This window comes from Cupressus sempervirens, chromosome 1 (genome assembly GCF_028749045.1).
Source record: "Cupressus sempervirens isolate cs-2001-9-10 chromosome 1, ASM2874904v1, whole genome shotgun sequence".
Classification (NCBI taxonomy): Eukaryota; Viridiplantae; Streptophyta; class Pinopsida; order Cupressales; family Cupressaceae; genus Cupressus; species Cupressus sempervirens.
Genome location: NC_143118.1, coordinates 343,948,494 through 343,964,379, shown reverse-complemented (window position 1 = coordinate 343,964,379; position 15,886 = coordinate 343,948,494). Strand labels below are relative to the sequence as shown.

At 34.9% G+C, this 15,886-nt stretch overlaps 1 protein-coding gene and 1 pseudogene across 1 annotated transcript in view; one reads left to right on the top strand and one right to left on the bottom strand.

The window, feature by feature from the left end:
- The window catches only part of LOC149577626 (uncharacterized), a 298,319-nt pseudogene that overhangs the window by 21,323 nt on the left and 261,110 nt on the right, over positions 1 to 15,886 (bottom strand).
- LOC149577628 (disease resistance protein RPS6-like) overlaps positions 5,414 to 15,886 on the top strand; it is a gene marked incomplete at its 5' end in the record, with an annotated part of 28,591 nt that continues 18,118 nt past the window's right edge. The window contains 4 exons of the mRNA XM_089815124.1: positions 5,414 to 5,913; positions 6,017 to 7,118; positions 7,210 to 7,477; positions 7,662 to 8,411. Of these exons, the coding sequence (XP_089671250.1) occupies positions 5,414 to 5,913; positions 6,017 to 7,118; positions 7,210 to 7,477; positions 7,662 to 8,411 (2,620 nt within the window). The remainder of the gene's footprint in view (positions 5,914 to 6,016; positions 7,119 to 7,209; positions 7,478 to 7,661; positions 8,412 to 15,886) is intronic.

Genomic DNA, 15,886 nt, shown 5'->3' with positions numbered 1-15,886 from the left:
ACACTAAACTAAATCAGCGAGAAACTAAACTATAAAGAAGGAAGGATTAACTAGAAGGAAAATGTCAAATGGATCTCTCTTTGAACCTATAATGACAATGCTTATCACATTTAGTTCACTACCTCAAAACAGGGGAATGAAACTATGTTCGTTCCTTTCTTCAATTTAGATAAAAGAGAAAACATACAATTAATAACGAAAAAAAATGGAGTAGAAAATAATTGATACAAAATACCATGCAATTGACTCTGCAACATCAAGTACTTCACACCAAAAATTCACCGACCTTTAATTAATCTTTCAATTTCATACATATAGGATTTTGAGATGACCAGTACAATAGAAGCTTAAATGGTTCATCTCCTCAAAAGAATGACAAATGGCAAGAAACCAATTTGTTGTATTACAATGATTACATCAAAAAATGAAAGAGGCATAATATGAATCACTTCACCTTCTTTCCCTTTTCTGCTTTTGCCTTATAGGCCCTAGTAGCAACAATGATTGGAATTAGCTATTTATGTCTAGGCACATGTACATTGGTCTATCTTAAGAGCCATTTAGAATACTCTTTGGCCAAGTCCTTCATAACATTCAGTCGATCTTGCAACTCCTTCGTGGCCATGTGTACACATCTGTTGAGTTTCTGAAGTTCTGAAACTCTGTCTTGATGACAAGAGGATACATTTGTCAGACTATCTATGAATTTGGAGATATTCTCCTACATAACGGTTATTCCAATAATTCCCTTTCCTTGGCCACTAGTCTACAAATCTGTATGCAATCCCTTCAAGAGCTCATAATCTCTGTCTTGATCTTTCTTTACTTTATCTTCAATCTCTTTAAGACCCTCCTTTGTTGACAAGATCATTTCTAACTTAAATTGCACACTCTATAGCCATTCATATAGAGGCTCATCCCCTTTAGGTAAAATCTTCTCTTCTATAGCCTCTTTTGCTTTCATTTGAATAATCATTTTCAAAAGAGAGACACAATCTATTAGAGTAATTATTTGTTTTCACTTATTACTTAAATCACTTTGATTTAATTAAGTAAGTTGCCTATCACTCTAGTTTGCTTAAGCTATCTTGTAGGTGCATATAATTAATATTTTATATTAATTATAATGTGCAACTTAGCTTTTTTAGGCTTTAGCTTACCCTTTTTGAATTTCGATCTCCTTTTATAAGGATTGATCTCTTTGTGATTCATAGAATCCATTGAATAATATTTTTCTTTGTCTGAATACAATTTTTCTGTTTTCAGATCAAACCCTTGCCTCTTCTTGTCTTTTTCTTCTCCATGACAGGTTTTCTGCATGTAGGTTTTCTTGGGCTTCATGGATTTGTTATGCCTATTTTCTCAAATCCTACATGGTATGAATATTTTTAATTTTTTTAATTGTTTTTTTATTGAAAAAGTAATTTTTTCATGCATTTTAGAGGGCCTGTTAGTTTTTTCTCCATAACTTGAGCATACAAACATATTTTTTCGATCTAAAAAATGCACCAGAAAGCTGGTTCTGAGACAGAGATATTTGTGTAGGCTTTTTTGAGTTTTGATGCAGTTTGGTTGCCTATTTTGGTAGTCAAATCTAGATGTTCTTTTTTGCACTCTAGGAGGCATATCTTGAGCATCCGATCTCTGATTTGGGACTTCTTTATATCGTTTGAAAGTTGTTTCCACGCTCTTTCCAATGATGCTAGTTGTTGTTCTAAATTTTTCTCTAGGAACATTCTATTCAATCTTCTATATTTTTGAATTCTGGTGGATATCCTAGTTGTTTCAAGCCTGGGGATCAATTTTGTTGCTTTAGATGCTTCATTTTGGGTTGTACCTTATGTTGTATCAGTCTTATTCTTTTTCTAGATCATTTTTGATATCATTTGTAAGCATCTTTATTCAAATGCACTGAGATAAAGTGCCACTCTTGCATTTCAAGATCTTTTTCATCATTGTGATTCATTGTACTCGCACTATTTTATAGAGTGCCATGGGGGGATACTTATTTGCCGCTTATGTGCCCTCTTCCTCTTTTGCCTCATGTAGTGTCGATGACATGTGCCTTTATGGGTGTCTATACCTCACTCTCGATGTGTTTGGTTCCTACGTTGTAGGATATTTTTTGGCCCACATTTTTAGCTATCTAACACCCTACTTACATTAGGGGAGGTTATATTGTTGTCCTATGCTTCCTTGGTTTGATGGTTCGTTAGTGTGTGCTATGTATTTAATACTCGATCCTACATACTAGGCGATTACAGTGGCTGGCTACCTATGCATTTTGGTGAGATGGATCATCTACCATATAGACATGCTCAGTTTGTGCCTTCTATTTCCATGGAGGTTCTACAGATCAGCTCTTTTCAACAGAGTTTTGTGGCTTTTCATGCTTCAGTGATTCTCTTCTAATCTCTCTTTGTTCCTTCTTTTGGAACGTTCTTTGCTATCTCTTTTTAGAGTAGGGTTTTTCCCATGTGGTTTTCTCTATTTCTCCTCTTTATAGAGATTTTCTTGTGATTGGGTACCTAATCAGGCCTTATTGATGGGACCCAATTTTCTATTTTCATAGCTATGCTAGATTAGCTTACCTCCTGAGCTTTGCTTAGGGGGGGTGTTAGAGTAATTATTTGTTTGCACTGATTAATTAAATCACTTTGATTTAATTAAATAAGTTGCCTATTACTCTAGTTTTCTTAAGCTATCTTGTAGGTGCATATAATTAATATTTTATATTAATTATTATGTGCAACCTAGCTTTTTTAGCCTTTAGGTTACCCTTTTCGGGTTTTGATCTCCTTTTATAAGGATTGATCTCTTTGTAATTCATAGAATCCATTGAATAATATTTTTCTTCATTTAAATACAATTTTTCTATTTTCAGATCAAACCCTTGCCTCTTCTTGTCTTTTTCTTCTTCGTGACATGTTTTCTGCATGTAGGTTTTCTTGGGCTTTGTGGAATTGTTATGTGTATTTTCTCAAATCCTACACAATCTTCACTCTTCACTCTTTCTCTGACCAAAGTATTTCTATTAGCCAAAATATTATCCTTCTCTATCTCTAATCTCAAGATAGCATTCCCAATTTTCTCTATAATGGAGACTCCGTCCAATTTGAGCTTCCCACTCCAATCCTTACCAATTTGACCAAAGTGCTTATCCTCTTGGAGCTGAGAGAAAAGTTCTTAAACATCTATAGTAGTACGATTATTGGTCATAGACCTCTCGGAGATGCTTGCCAACAGACTAACCAATTGTTTGATAAATCCATTCAATTATTGAATCTCTACCTTTACCCTAACCTTTGACAACTTAAGACTCTCTAGTTGTCCTTCAATTACTTCATTTGTTGACTTCCACAAGCCAACCTTGGTATCATGTCTAGCCTCCCCAAGATCCACTAAATGCATAGTGAAATCATTTGTAGTCATATCCTCAATTCTTCCTTCTTTATTAGGCTTAGCTATCTCCATTATCAGATGCCTTGTTTGAGGATCTTGCCCAAGGATAGGCAAGGTCTTCTGCTTCTTAACCTTAGTTAATGTAGATCCAAAGTAGACTGCATGAGACAAGGTATCCTTATTGGGGCACCTTCATCCTTTCTCCTTCTTTTCCTATCCAGAGTGTCCTCTAACCAAGAATCAGTTCCTATAACTTTGGAAGCCATCCCAAGTGATTCTATGTTGAACATCTTCCTCTTGACCAGAGTGATTGCTTTTGCAGTTGAAGAGAAGGGATTTTTAGAGTCTTGGGAAATGAGCATGGAAGCACCTTAGCTTTCCTTCACTTCTAAGGTCTTCTTAATTGCCTCATCTGATTCAGTGGATTTTTTTTCACTGCTCCCTCCATCTCCCAAATCTACTATCTACATTGGAGAGCTACTTGGTAGGAGAAGTGTAGCACTTACTAATAGAACTAAGCTATTATGAGGTGAGGGAACTAGAATAATAGTATCATCTTTTGGTTCATCCACTTTCTTCTCTGCTACTGGTTGGACACCAATCACTAGGAGGGATCCATCTTGGCAAGTCTTAGCTATGGCGATGTTTTTGTCTCGAGGTTGATCACCTCCACCTGATGGTTGAGCTGGCCCTTGTGTGATGGCCAAGGTTACACCAGAAGTGCCACCTTGAGAGGATGAAGGCATTGCAGCTATTCGAGAACCTTGAGTAGGGGTGCTCTTACTTTGGCTTCTTGTTGTTGTAGTCCACTCAACCCACTTCCCAATCCTTTTAACGATTCGAGGCATCATAATATCTAGATCATCTCCAACATCTTGATAGGGCTCCAAACTAATAAGGGTATTTCTTAGCTTTGTTAAATATGTATTACTATACATATTTTTCCCATCATCTTCAATTCCTTCAACATTAAGGTTGATTTTATAAATTTTTACTTGATTGACTATGAATCTAGCAAAAGCATGGTCCTGACTCTCAAATTCATCTTTGCAATCTACCCAGTAGTCTTCAATAGTGGTGATGTGCTTAATGATGCTTCCAATCTGCAATACTTCTCTTGCATATCCATTTGGATCAAACATAGGTATTAAGACCTCATACATTTCAAATTTGTATTTCATCTTGAACACCTTTAGGATGTTCTTTGCATCAGAGTGGGACTCACAACTGAAAGCTCCCACCATCACGAGGAACTCATATCCCTTCTTTTTCAAACTCCCACTTAGTATGTTCACTTGGATTGCTTGCCTCATGATCTTGATCAGCATGATCATGTCGCTTGGATATCTGGGAAGCTTCAAAGGGAATCCATCAAAAGTTGCAAGGCACAAATACAAAAAAGATGAGAATTGGATAAAATAACTCTCAAACTAACTAATAGCTGCCATTGCTTCAGGACTGAATCTCCTCTTTGCGCATCCCTGGAGCTCCCTACAAATTCTCATAGTAAATGCATCATTAACCTTAGTGTACTCTGCATAACTATTTTCCAATTGCAAGCATGGGTAAAGCTCATAAGACTTCACATCATCAGGAAACTCTTCCACTCTTGGAAGGCCTCACCATAATTGTAGAGAAGCCAACATGTAAATGAGAAATGAGGACATGTAGAAAGTATTGTAGAATTTGGCATTTGGAAGAGCATTAGACATAATCTCACTTAATTCATGAGCCCAATCAATATATTGGGTATTTGAGCATATAACTTGCACTAAAAAGAAATATTGTTCAATAAAGTTTAAAGCTTCTACTTCACCTCTTGCTCTATGCAATAGGACCAAGATGTTAACAATATTAGGTTTGAGATTACTACCAAGCAGAGTTTTAGGGACCTTACTCTTGGTGCCTCACTCGCTCTCCCTCTCCCACTGCCTACTCTCTCTCTCTCTCTCCCTCTCTACTCTCTCTTTGCTACCCCCTGCCCTCTCTCACATTTTCACACTCTCTCTCTTCCGACCAGCATGATCAGGAATTTGATGCTTTCACTGTCAAAAGGGGCATGTTTAGTGAATCTTCAAGATTGTTTGATGTGTTCATCAACCACAGAGGTCCAGATGTCAAACAAACTCTTGCTATTCAACTTTACAATTCCCTTGAGCAGCTGGGAATTCGGACATTTCTTGATTCCAAAGAGAAGCAACTTGGAGATTCATTTCCTTCCACTATTCAGACAGCCATCCGCTCTGCTTCAGTCCACGTAGCCATCGTTTCCAAAGGATATGCAGACTCGCCTTGGTGTTTGGACGAGCTGCTTCTCATGCAAGAAACTGAGGCCAAAATTATCCCCGTGTTCTACCAAGTCAAACCTTCTGATCTCCGCTACATAGAAACAGGAATGTACGCTGCAGCTTTCATTAAATATAAACAGAAGGGCAGATACCTGGAGAAGCTTAACCAGTGGAAAGAAGCCCTTCGATCTCTTTCACTTACAGCAGGGGAAGAGATGAGTAGGTAATATTTTTACAATTTTAGTTGCATCTTGATATATATGATTTTTCTTTCTCAAATCTGTTGTACCAATTTTCTGAATGAATCTTCCTTTATTGGGATAAAGTTTGAGTGACTGGCATTGCCAAAATATAGTAGAAGCTGTGCAGAAGGAAGTACAAAGGAAAAGACGTCTACATGTTGCTCAATATCCAGTGGGGCTCAGCGAACTTGTCAAAGACTTTGAAAGGTGTTTCTTTAAGGGACCTATTCACGATTTTGATAAGGGTAAGGTTATCGGCATTTTTGGCATGGGGGGGTCGGGGAAGACAACTCTGGCCAAAGAGTTGTTCAACAGAACCGGTTTGAATTATTCAAGAACAAGTTTTTTGTTTCATGTGCGAGAAGCATCTGAAAAAGGAGAATTGCCTTCTTTGCAACTTAAGCTTCTCAAAGATCTCTTCCATCGAGATGATCTCAGTTTTACAACTACAGAGGAAGGAACGAGTTATCTCAAAGATAGTCTACGAAGGAGCCCGGCCCATTTAAGGTTCCTAATTGTTGTAGATGAAATCATTCACGTGGAGCAGTTAAGTGCTCTACTGGTCATGGATATCTTTAAAAAAATGTGTGATAGCTTGGTTATTGACACAACCCGGGACGTTGCTGTGCTCATAAACGCGGGGATATCTGACCGTTATTGTCTAAAAGGAATGGACAAATATTACGGGAGCGAACTCTTCTGTTGGCATGCATTTGACAAACCCAATCCATTGAGCGGATACGAGGAGCTGGTTAATTCTTTTGTAGACGTGTGTGGAGGTATACCTCTGTCTCTTCAAGTTTTAGGCAGGCACGTTCATGGTAGAAGTGATGATTATTGGAGGTCAGAATTGAATGAAGTTGGAAAAACGCTGCCTCGGGACGTAATGCGAAGGCTCAGGATAAGTTTTGATGCATTGAATGTCGAAGAAAAACAAATTTTAATGGATATTGCTTGTCTTTTCGGGGGCAGACATCAGTATATTGCCGAAGGAGTATGGGAGGGATCAGGGTGGAATGCTCAACGTGCACTGGAAACCCTAAGAGATAATTGTCTAATCGAAAAAGAAGAAGAAGAAGATACATACTTGCGAATGCATGACCACCTGCGAGACCTGGGACGGGAAATGGCACTTGAACTCAGCCCTCCTCACCGCCCCTGGCGTCCTCAAGATCTGCAAGATTTGGTATGACTGTTGCTCTCCAGGTTTCTCCTTAAAATTTTAATTTTACAAGCTTTATCATTAACAGGAAACTGAGGTGCTTGTGTCTATGCAGAAGTCCCAGGGTTTCAGAAATATCCTGGAGAATCCTAATATCAGGTGTTTTTATTCCATTTCTGATAAGTCCTTGAATTCTCGAGTTAAATTCTTCATAGGTCAATCAAATATTTGCATTGGGACTTCAGCTTCCTTACTATGGCTAGAGCTTGAGGGCGATTCCAGTACACAACAGCCACTAAAGAGCATTCCTTCACGGATTCCTCTTCAAAGTTTGCAGGGTTTGAAAATCGAACGCGGACCATTTAAAAAGTTGTGGAGGAATCGCATACAGGTATTTGGGCTTTTCTTTCAAGATCTGAATCTTCTTCGACGGTATGGTAGAATCCTCTGGGCTATTTTGTTTCAAATCATAGAGAGATTTACACAGATTTATCTTTGAATTTCAGGCACCGTTCCAAATGAAGACTCTTGATATTACAAATTGTAAGCCTTTGAAAAGTGTATCAGGAATATCTAATCTGGAAAAACTTGTGGTGCTGAATATCAGTCAATGCCCAGAGCTCCAGGAGCTTAAACTTGGTAATCTTGGCTGCCTGGAAAGAATTACTCTTAAAAATTGTGATCATTTGAAACTGGTAGCGGGGATATCTAATCTTGCAAAGCTTGTCAAACTGGAAGTTTTAGGTTGTTGGAGGTTAAAGTTTGAGAGTCTGTGTCTAAGTCGTATGAACTGTGTGGAGAGCTTAATATTTGATAAAACTGTAAAGGTTAAATATTTTATGTTTCATGATTGTCAAACTTTGAGGATAATAAAATTTTGTTGTGAAAAGCTTGTAGAGTTGAGCATTCGGGCCTGTCCGGAGCTTGAGGGTTTGCCAGATTTTAGATGTCTAAGTCGCATGGAGACGATTATAATTGATGGATGTGGAAAACGCGAAGCTCTTACCGTGGATAATTGTCCGAAATTGAGAAGCGTCTCAGGTGACTTAGGGGTTAGAATATTGCACATGAGTGATTGTCCCAGGCTCGAGGAGTTGCCAACTCTGTCCATAATGAGCTATTTGGAAATTGTGGAGATATATTCTTGTAGCAACCTACAGAACATTACGCTGCCAACAACACTCATCAGTCTGTCGATACTGAGTTGCAGACATTTGCAAAGAGTAGCAGGAAGCGGAGATCATACAAAGCTTACAAGGTTGTTCATTAGAGACTGCCCTGAGCTTGAGGAGATGCCAAGTCTTTCCAGCCTGAACAGCTTGGGGAGAATTACAATTGATTAAAATAATTACACTGATAACAATATTCATCAGTCTGCATAACTATTGCAGCAATGCAGTAGTCCACAAAAGCATTCCCATGTTAATATTATTGATTGTGAGACTCCTTTTACCTGCCAATCGTAAGTCTCACATTAAAGGGAATGTTGAAATTATTTCATTTCTTCTCTCAAGATAGTTTATGAAGTATAATATTCAACAGTGATTAACATTTATTCAACAGCCATTAGCACCGTCCAATTTTATCTAATACAGGTTCACATGTGTACTTCTTCAACTTAGAGTCAAAAAGTGAGACATCCACACCATCAAAATTATCAGGGACACGATCCCGACCTCATCTTTTATGATGTTGGTCCTTGCATTCAGTAAGACTTGATCCTAGTGAACTATTTTTATATTCGTCACCTTACGTAAAGCTTTGTAGTTTCTTGTCTTTTGAGATTTTTTATAAGTGGCGTTAATATGAATGCTAGTACGAGTTTTACACTTCAGCCTGTGTTTAAAAACTCTGTTATTGTCACGCTATGGTTTATATTTGTCCTAATACAGTTCAGTTTTCTGTGAATTAGTTGTGACTTGTTCTGTTCTGTTTTGTGTCTCTTTATGTAAGCATCATCCTTCACTCAAGTTTAAAATGTGGTCAGCAAAATGATATTTGTGAGAACAGGTTTATCATTCGGTTATGTGTAATCAGTTTCTGATATTGGCAAGTCATCTTCAAGACACTAAAATTTATGGGTTGCAGTGTGTCTAGTTTAGTTCAATGTTATGTTTTGGTAACAACTAAGGATTATGAGGTTATTGAAATTTGAAGCAGACTATTTATTATTTATCAAAAAGAGCACTTATATTAAATCAGTTGACAACAGTTTTGAAAAGGTTTTTTCAGTTGATACATCAGTTTCAAGTTTACTATTCAGTTTTGAGAAAACAAAATATTGTATTTTTTTATGCTTTGAAGGTTAGAGTGACAGAGATCACATTTCATTGATCAGAAAGAAGTCTTCTACTGATATCGCAGTCATCCTTCTCAATTGTGCATCTGAGTTTTTGAAGCAATATTTTCAGAAACACTTTGTATGAGTTTCTTTGTGAGGAACAATATAAATACTTCACTCTGATTTGTTCCAGATTGTACAGAGTTAGTGTGGATAAAGAATAATCAGATTCTAATAATGAATATTTGTAAGCAATACTAAAAAACAGATTGTATGATATGATAGTCTGCAAAGTGAAATGTTATATAGTGAAACAGAGCAATCCTCTGTAATTGATTCCTTCATATACGAGGCATTGTAAGTCCAGTAAGAATTGGTAAAATGCCAGTAAGGCACACTTCCCCAGTGAGGCACTCGTGTATGTCAATGAAACTTCATAATTAAGCCAATGAGGCAATTCAAGTGGCTTTGTTTACTGGAAGGGTTTTCCACTCATAATAAAACTGTGTCAAATTCTTTTATGTGTTTCTCTCATATTATTATGTCTTGTATCTTTGGTTATGCTTACAATTTTATAAAGAGAGATCAATTTTAAGTGATTGTTAAGTTTAATCTGAAAGGAATGAGAAGTCTAAAGCCAGTAAATTTAGTAGCCTAGCAGGGGCATTAAGCCTGTAAGCCTGCTTGCCCAGTGGGAGCTTAAACGCAATGGCCAGGGAAACAGTTCTGCATCTTTACTAATGAAGCCAGGCCTTAATGGCTTTGTATGCATAGTGTCATCTGTACTTGCATTCAAATATAATAGAAGTTTAAAAAAGACTTCGCGTTGTACAGGTTTTATTCTCCTTCAGAATATCGAATTTACAAAGTCCTGTATCCAAAGACACATACAGCGTGAAAATAGAGTTGCATAGAGCATTGAAGGTAATATATTGTAGAACTTGTATTGCTAATTGATGAACTGCTGCTACGTTTGCACAAGATGAAACTACAATTGTGATCAACAAAGTCATGAGAAGATGTCATAGATGCAGATTAAATAGTAGCCACTTTGTAGTGCATTACTTAGATCTATTATTTTATTTTACATGATACTTTTATAAAGGTCAATTTCATTTTTGTTCATGTAAACACGATGTGGTTTTAGTCCTCCATCCTTCAAACTCATGATGCAAATCAGCTAATGTTATTATGTGATTGAAGGTATCTAGTGTAATATAAATTACTTTGCTCATTTCGTCATCTATTACTTTGCTTAATACTTTTAGAAAGGTCAATTACATTTTTGTCCATATAAACACAATAAGATTTTAGTTCTTCATCCTTTAAACTCGTAATGTGATTCCACTCATATTATTATGCTATGAAGATAGCTAGTTCCATTTAAATCACTATGTTCACTTCATCTCTTAAGTTTATTAGACCTCATTATGCATATGTACCTTTATCCACATGCCTCCTATTTTCTGTATTCCACTATCTTATCTAAGCATAAAAACATAGCTTCTCTGTGATTATATTATAATGTTCACAATAGAATATTTAGAATAAATATGAGTACTATATTCATTTTCTTCTACTGTTTAGAACAGATTGCTTGTACTTTTTTGTTTTGCTGATTCTTAGAGCTTATACTAGAAGATTTAGATATTAGTAATAGGAGCGACTTGAATGAATGTGATGACCATAATTGATTCGTACTGATATAATGCTCATGTTGGTCAAATTTGAATGATCACTGTATTACAATTATATTGCTCATGTTGGTTAAATTTGAAAGATCACTGTATTACAATTATATTGCATTAGCCATTTAACCCTTATAATTAACATTACTAGAGTTCCAGAAGGAAAATAACAAGTCAAGGAGAATTGTCAATGAAATTTTCATTAGTGAAGGAGATTTGTCCTACTTTGATTTCGTAACTATGTTACGAATTTGGGTGGAGATGATGCGGGTCCAAGGTGTGGGGAAGCATTTTTTTTTGGGAAGGTTGAGTACATTTTTATAAATATTTGTAAATTATATATATGCAAGAAATATACAGAATTAAATCATTTGATAGCATGATGTTTCATTATTGATTAAGATAAATATTAAATGTCATTTGATAGTTTACAAATATTCAAAGAAACCATATCACATGTTCACAATTCCAATGAAAATAAAAAAATCATTACAATTACTCTCATGAATAAGAAAAGCAAACAAGTGACACAGTCAAAGTTCTTGTCTAATTTGTGGGGACAAAGAACATGATCGAGAATTCTAGATAAACGAAATTGTTATTTGTCAAATGTCAACATGTCTATTAGATCTAGTGTATTTTACTTTTAGTGGTAGTCTTTCCAAGCAAATTCTACAAGCGAAATGGTCAAAGTTCTTGTCTAATTTGTGGGGACAAAGAACATGATCCAGAATTTTAGATAACTAAAATTGTTATTTGTCAAATGTCAGCATATATATTAGATCTCTAATGTATTTTACTTTTAGTGGTAGTCTTTCCAAGCAAATTCTATGGTTGGAAGTTGGAATTTAGGAGACTTCAAATAAGGTGATGTAGATGATATATAGAAATAATAAAATATGAACTTTATCAAAGCATAGATATAACATAGGATTTGAGATATTTCATTGATGAAGAGACACCATGTCATAAGTAGATACTAATCTAATTTGACAATCTTGAGTTAAAACAATCATTATTTGATCATATTTTTAAGTAACATTGTACTTCACATTACTTTTCTAAAATAGGTATTAGTATTAATGTGATTTACCAACTCTAGCTATTACTATTTAAATTAAGCATATTTGTGCATAATTGATTGCATTTGTCTAATTAACTTAAATTAAAATTGAGAGATAATATTCTTATTTAAAATATGATATTAATTATATTATGTCAAATTATATTTAGATAAATATAATAATACTTTCAAATAGAGATAAATATTATAAAAAATCTTATGAAAATAGAGATAAATATTATTAAAAATCTTATAGTTTCATATTGATTAAATTTGATATATTAAAAATTTTGTAATTAAAAAATAGTATATTAATATATATTTGTAAAAATTGTAATGCCTAATTCATAACAAAACAATTTGGAAACCTAAAATAATAAAGGTTGTTATTACATCATAATTTCTCTTCGTCTTCTTAGTGTGTATCTATTGTATGTATTTGTCTTTGTTCAACTTTCATAGGGGTTCATATAGCCTAGTATGGAAGCCTACTTGGATTCTTGGAAGAGTAGTTATTCCAGACAAACATTAACTTTGGCAATGGCCAAAACAAGGTTATATTAATTTGTCTCATCATAATTGGTGGTGACACGTTATTGACTAAACATGTTATTTGGTGGGAATCCAATAATTGTTTATTACTAAAAATAATTATTATCATTTTACCCTATATAGTTATGTAGATTCAACATATATTATAACTTTAACTGTATAAGCATCATTGCTTGTGGGTAGGTGGTGTTGTCCAAATTTATGTACTTGAGTCATTCCTGATAACACATTTTCCATACATGCAGTCTAGTCCATAACTATTGGGTTCATGAAAGACTAGTTAAAGAATATTCATGAAATTTACATTTCATGGCCTATAGTTGAAATTCTCACTAAGAATTTTTTTGGCCATTTTCTAAATATGATTTCTTGCCTATTGTTGCAAACTTCACTAAGCTATTCTGCGACTTTGAAAGTTTGTTGTTACTTTTGCAAGGGATACTACTTTTTTCTATTTTTTTCTTCAAGATCAATTTTTTAAATGGTATATAAAATAAGATAAATGTATCTTCAGGCTAAATAAGATGGATTTGTAGTTGGAGGTGCAAGCTTGCATAAGTGCATGATTCCACATTGACTAGATTTTAATATAGTTGAGGTAGGGTCCTCTTTAGTTTCTTTAAGGTAATACATCATATATTTTTCCTAGTAGATAATGATATTCCACTATTTTTAGTGATTTCAGGCAACAATAGTGTTGGTAAGCAGATTGTTCTTTATGATCTTATCTCTTGAATGCCCAAAATATGAACAATATCTGATTACAACAGTTGAAAAGTTACTTCTAAGAAGGTTGACTTTTCTTTGAATTAATAGGTATAGCTCCCTATTCCAAATTTGTAATGAATCATGTTTTGTTCCTAAAACTTATATGGGATATGTTCTTAACCCAAGAATAGGAGAGGCAAAACCAAGCTAGGCCTAAATAGGATCTAACTTAGTCAAGAAGTGGTTTCTAAAGGATTGATTGAGTTTATGAACCCACACATCTTATGAACTCACAAAGCTTAATGATTCAATATGGCATAATAACTAACACTAAACTAAATCAACGAGAAACTAAACTATAAAGAAGGAAGGATTAACTAGAAGGAAAATGTCAAATGGATCTCTCTTTGAACCTATAATGACAATGCTTATCACATTTAGTTCACTGCCTCAAAACAGGGGAATGAAACTCTGTTCATTCCTTGCTTCAATTTAGATAAAAGAGAAAACATACAATTAATAACGAACAAAAATGGAGTAGAAAATAATTGATACAAAATACCATGCAATTGACTCTGAAACATCAAGTACTTCACACCAAAAATTCACCGACCTTTAATTAACATTTCAATTTCATACATATAGGATTTTGAGATGACCATTACAATAGAAGCTTAAATGGTTCATCTCCTCAAAAGAATGACAAATGGAAAGAAACCAATTTGTTGTATTACAATGATTACATCAGAAAATGAAAGAGGCATAATATGAATCACTTCACCTTCTTTCCCTTTTCTGCTTTTGCCTTATAGGCCCGAGTAGCAACAATGATTGGAATTAGCTATTTATGCCTAGGCACATGTACATTGGTCTATCTTAAGAGCCATTTAGAATACTCTCTGGCCAAGTCCTTCATAACATTCAGTCGATCTTGCAACTCCTTCGTGGCCATGTGTACACATCTGTTGAGTTTCTGATGTTCTGAAACTCTGTCTTGATGACAAGAGGATACATTTGTCAGACTATCTATGAATTTGGAGAAATTCTCCTACATAACGGTTATTCCAATAATTCCCTTTCCTTGGCCACTAGTCTACAAATCTGTATGCAATCCCCTCAAGAGCTCATAATCTCTGTCTTGATCTTTCTTTACTTTATCTTCAATCTCTTTAAGACCCTCCTTTGCTGACAAGATCATTTCTAACTTAAATTGCACACTCTATAGCCATTCATATAGAGGCTCATCCCCTTTAGGTAAAATCTTCTCTTCTATAGCCTCTTTTGCTTTCATTTGAATAATCATTTTCAAAAGAGAGACACAATCTATTAGAGTAATTATTTGTTTTCACTTATTACTTAAATCACTTTGATTTAATTAAATAAGTTGCCTATCACTCTAGTTTGCTTAAGCTATCTTATAGGTGCATATAATTAATATTTTATATTAATTTTAATGTGCAACCTAGCTTTTTTAGGCTTTAGGTTACCCTTTTTGGATTTCGATCTCCTTTTATAAGGATTGATCTCTTTGTGATTCATAGAATCCATTGAATAATATTTTTCTTTGTCTGAATACAATTTTTCTGTTTTCAGATCAAACCCTTGCCTCTTCTTATCTTTTTCTTCTCCATGACAGGTTTTCTGCATGTAGGTTTTCTTGGGCTTCATGGATTTGTTATGCCTATTTTCTCAAATCCTACATGGTATGAATATTTTTTATTTTTTTAATTATTTTTTTATTGAAAAAGTAAATTTTTCATGCATTTTAGAGGGCCTGTTAGTTTTTTCTCCATAACTTGAGCGTACAGACATATTTTTTCGATCCAAAAAATGCACCAAAAAGCTAGTTCTGAGACAAAGATATTTGTGAAGGATTTTTTGAGTTTTGATGCAGTTTGGTTGCCTATTTTGGCAGTCAAATCTAGATGTTCTTTTTTGCACTCTAGGAGGCATATCTTGAGCATCCGATCTCTGATTTGGGACTTCTTTATATCGTTTGAAAGTTGTTTCCACGCTCTTTCCAATGATGCTAGTTGTTGTTCTAAATTTTTCTCTAGGAACATTCTATTCAATCTTCTATATTTTTGAATTCTGGTGGATATCCTAGTTGTTTCAAGCCTGGGGATCAATTTTGTTGCTTTAGATGCTTCATTTTGGGTTGTACCTTATGTTGTATCAGTCTTATTCTTTTTCTAGATCATTTTTGATATCATTTGTAAGCATCTTTATTCAAATGCACTGAGATAAAGTGCCACTCTTGCATTTCAAGATCTTTTTCATCATTGTGATTCATTGTACTCGCACTATTTTATAAAGTGCCATGGGGGGATAGTTATTTTCCGCTAATGTGCCCTCTTCCTCTTTTGCCTCATGTAGTGTCGATGACATGTGCCTTTATGGGTGTCTATACCTCACTCTCGATGTGTTTGGTTCCTACGTTGTAGGATATTTTTTGGCCCACCTTTTCAGCTATCTTACACCCTACCTACATTAGGGGAGG